This window comes from Myotis lucifugus, unplaced genomic scaffold (assembly GCF_000147115.1).
Source record: "Myotis lucifugus unplaced genomic scaffold, Myoluc2.0 scaffold_11, whole genome shotgun sequence".
In the NCBI taxonomy this organism is placed as follows: Eukaryota; Metazoa; Chordata; class Mammalia; order Chiroptera; family Vespertilionidae; genus Myotis; species Myotis lucifugus.
Window position 1 is genome coordinate 13,197,436 of NW_005871059.1, and position 4,317 is coordinate 13,201,752.

At 39.2% G+C, this 4,317-nt stretch overlaps 1 protein-coding gene across 5 annotated transcripts in view; it reads left to right on the top strand.

Annotated features, from left to right (window-relative positions):
* HBS1L (HBS1 like translational GTPase) overlaps positions 1-2,539 on the top strand; it is a 74,610-nt gene extending 72,071 nt beyond the window's left edge. For 4 of the 5 annotated variants that reach the window (XM_023750240.1, XM_023750241.1, XM_023750243.1 and 1 more), the window contains 2 exons: positions 601-745; positions 1,917-2,539. In XM_023750240.1, coding sequence (XP_023606008.1) covers positions 601-745; positions 1,917-1,928 — 157 coding nt within the window. In that variant the 3' untranslated portion in view covers positions 1,929-2,539. Of the gene's footprint in view, positions 1-600; positions 746-1,916 lie in introns of those variants that run through there. The other variant, XM_023750242.1, reaches the window with a different exon arrangement.
* Positions 2,540-4,317: the final 1,778 nt, after the last annotated feature.

Consider the following 4,317-nt stretch of genomic DNA (forward strand, 5'->3'; position numbering starts at 1 on the left):
AGAGAGAGAGAGAGAGAAAGAGAGAGAGAGAGAGAGAGAGAGAAGAAAGAAAGAAAGAAAGAAAGAAAGAAAGAAAGAAAGAAGAAGAAGAAAGAAAGAAAGAAAGAAAGATGAACTAATATTTCTTAAAATATATGTATAGTCCAGCCAGCATGGCTCAGCGGTTGAGCGTCAACCTATGAACCAGGAGGTCACGGTTCAATTCCCGGTCCGGGCACATGCCTGGGTTGCAGGCTTCATCCCAATGTGGGGCGTGCAGGAGGCAGCGGATCAATGATTCTCTCTCATCATAGATGCTACTCTTGCTCTCTCCCTCTCCCTTCCTCTCTGAAATCAATACAAATATTAAGATATATATATATATATATATATATATATATATATATATATATGAACTAATCTATAATTTCTGCTGTGATTTTTTTTTCAACCCAGAAAAATTCAAAGGACACATTTTCATTTTAAGAAAAATTTATTTTCTTTTTAAGTTTTGAAAGACTAAGTTGATTTGTTGATTGAGTGTGTATTTATTTTTCAGGTTATTTATTACATTTATTCACCTCTATTTGATATTCATTTTTTCCTTTTTTTTCTTGATAGGTTGTTGACTAAAGGTCAGAATGCATTGGTTGAACTACAAACACAAAGACCAGTGGCTCTTGAGCTATACAAAGACTTTAAGGAACTGGGGAGATTCATGTTACGCTACAGTGGTTCTACAGTAGCTGCTGGTGTAGTCACTGAGGTATTGTAAAGTGACCGGTTGTGTGTCCATGGTTATGATGTCTTTTTCTACTTTTTAAGGGTGATTAATAAGCTTTTATGGCTTAAGAGAAACACAGTTATGGTATTATAAAAAATTTTAAAATTCATATTAAAATTTTTTTTAAAATGGGAAGAAATGTTTGGTCTTGGAATTTCCTACAGTGAGACTTCCAAACTGTCCTCCATCAGTAACATTGCTCAAAATTAAAGGAAATCCATTGAAAAGTCTGTGAGTATGCAATCCAAATGATGAGAATACAGATTTTGAAAGTCAAATAAGTTGGGGGCAGTAATTTCATTAATGGAAGAGTCCACATTAACATTTTTTCTTCATATGACTGGCTTTCAGGACATTTGAAATGATTCATTCAAAAAGTTCAGTTACCATATTAGTAATGTTTCTGAAGCAAACCTGTTATATAATGTGAGGTGCAGCTGAGTTATGGAGAAAATAGCCAGAAATGAACCAGAAAATTTCAGTAACTTAAATTTTCTTCTACACTATCATGATCAATATAAGTCTTATGAATATTGTATTTTAAGGGGGGGGATTTACTCATTTATATAATTATTTTCTGCATGAAACTTATTCAAGTCATTTAATTGTATGTATACTTTGAACAGAGGGCTTTAGGTTGTATCAAAATCCAGTTACACGTGTGTCATGTAAAAGACTCTGGAGTTAAACTGCCCAAGTGTCTGTTGCTGTTCCGCTGATTCCTAGCAGCATAAGCACAACATTTCTCCCTGGATTTATTCTTCTATAAAAATGGGTAATGGGCTCTGCCTCCCAGAGCTGTGGACGTGAAATGAAATGATTAGTGGAAAGACTCGGCACAGTAATTGACACACATAAAGCATTCCATAAATGCTATCTCATGTCCTTGTCATCAACATCGCTTCTAATCTGCCAAAGCACTCTTTATAAAAGCATAAAAGCGCTGTCTAAAAATAAGATCCAGTCCCTTGTGGGAAATAATGGAGTGATTATAGTTAATCTCAGAAATAGCATGACTAGGGAAGGGAATAGTGGCAGGAAAAAGAAAAAAGATTCATCTTGATAAAATGATTTCACTGTCATTTGCCTTTTGTTGTTTGTTCTTTTAATATGATTGATTGAATTTTAGCAAATATGTTTTTCTCCTTTACAGATAAAAGAATGATGGGTCAGAACTTCTCCAATGTTTCCAAATGCAAGGACATAACTGAGCTGTGTTTTTAAAGAATCCAGTTATTCAATTAAAGGAACAATGTGCAATTGGTATTTTTTTTTAAAAAGAGAGAAAATTAAAGCTATAATCAGCAGCAAAGAAGTATTGATTATCACTCCTGCAAAAATTTCAAGTTGCCAAACCAGCTTTCCCTTTGAAATGGATTTACTTTGCTAAGACTTACAGAAACTATCTGAAATACGTATTAAAAGGATTGAATCATCATGAAATGAACTCAACTTCCAGCCAAACTACCGAATGTTTACAGTTTTCTTTTGGTTTTCAACTCTACTGCATACATTTTGGAAAAAATAACTAAATTGGGTGGTTGAGGTAGTTAATATTTGACCAGTGCAAATTTTTGTTGTTGTTAACTCTAAGGAAAGATTTACTGAAGGTTATAATCTTAAAGGTATTTTGTGTTAAGCATAAGAATATTCTTCCTCCAACAAGTAAACTTTTGAAAGATTAGGTTGGAATTAGTGGAAACTCTTCCTTTGTTATCCAAACTATTATTTAAGGTGTAAAGCCAACTAATAAAATGTCTTAGTTTGAGCATAACAGCAAAATGTCTTTTGTTTCTTAAATGTATATGAGATTCTTTACCACTATCACTAAATATGACTTTGGGGTTTTATGGGATCTTTTTTTCTTTTCCTTTTGAAATGAGGGGCTGAGGGCCATTTTCAGGCCGGTCAAGCCCCCCAGTGGGGACCCTCATCCTATGGGGGTGTGGCCAGCCTGGGTGAGGGGCTGAGGGCTGTTTTCAGGCTGGCCACACCCCTTCAGGGTGGGGGTCCCCACTGGGGTGCCTGGCCAGCCTGGGTGAGGGGCTGAGGGCCGTTTTCAAGCTGCCCACAGCCCCTTCAGGGAGGGAGGGGGTCCCACTGGGGTGCCTGGCCAGCCTGGATGAGGGGCTGATGGCCGTTTTCAGGCTGGTGCGCCCCCCTCCCCCAGCAACCCAAGCTCCCAGCCTCTCCTTGAGTGGAGGCCACAGCCGGCTGGAAGCAGGTATCTGGGATTTATTTATCTTCTATAATTGAAACTTTGTAGCCTTGAGCGGAGCCGAGGGCCAACCAGGGCAGGCAGGAAGCTTGGCTTCCTCCATTGCCAGGGGCAACCCAAGCCTCCTGCTCGCTCCAGCTCCATGGCTGCTGCCATCTTAGTTGGGTTAATTTGCATGCTCGCTCCTGATTGGCTTGTGGGCGTGGCTTGAGCTTAGCGGAGGGACAGTTTATTTGCATGTTTCTCCTTTATTATATAGAATCATGTTTAGCAGGAATATAACAGCTGTACCTGACAGAAACCTAATTTCAAGTGACTGAAGCAAAAAAGAAAGTACCATTAGCCCTGGCTTTTACTCAGTCTTGATGGAGCAGCTCACGATGTCAGCGAAAACTCATGCTTTCTCTAGTGTTGGTTTGCTCTCAGACTCCATACAGACCCCCTGGGATTCTACATTTAGACCCTCAGACCCTCATCCAGGGCAAGGGTAGGCTAAGAGAACATGTCTTTTTCCAGAAGCCCTAGAAACATGCCATCATTGACTATAACTGAATTTCATTATTTCCTTGGGGGCAATCTTGGGGTTGGATGTGAAATGAATACCACTCAAAATACATAGGCTTACTTGCTGCAGCAACAGAGACCACACACCTTGGTGCTTCTTAGTAAGAAGGTGTTGGGGGCGGGGGAGAGCTTAAAGAATCTGAGCGTATTTAGGTAATTTTGAGGAGGGCTCGAGTGAGCAAGGGTTTCTTCTTGATTAGGTGCTGTCAGAAAGTGGGAGGAATTTTGCAATTGGGTATTGATTTTTATTTAGCACAGAGAAATGGAATAAGGTAAAGCAGCAGCAGTTGCACAGGTTAGCCACAAGAGGGGGTTGCCCAGGCATTTTTGTGGTTTGCACAGTGACTGTTGGTCATTCTCACTTCATCAAGTTCACAGTGACCTCATCTGACATAGGAGATCTGGGAGCTGTTCATGTTCAGCAGGAGAACACCGTGGCCTCGCTGCAAGTGCCAGGCCAGCTTTTAGTTCCCAGATGCTCCTTTTTCTCTCTCACATTGAAAGCCCTGAAATATGCAGTAAATTAAGAGTATAAAACAAAATAATGAAATGAATCAATGAAATTATACCTCAAATATGGGGACTTAAAGTAGTGGAAGAGTAAGCATTATGTTTAGATTTTCTCTTAAAAGGATAGATTCACACTGCAAAGCTACTGATATGCTATTTACCAAAGATACGCCTAAAATAAAATAAGAGATTGCAAGAAAAAAAGGCACAAATGTATCAGAGAAGTAAAAGTTACTACCATGGGGTGGGTGTCTACCATGTG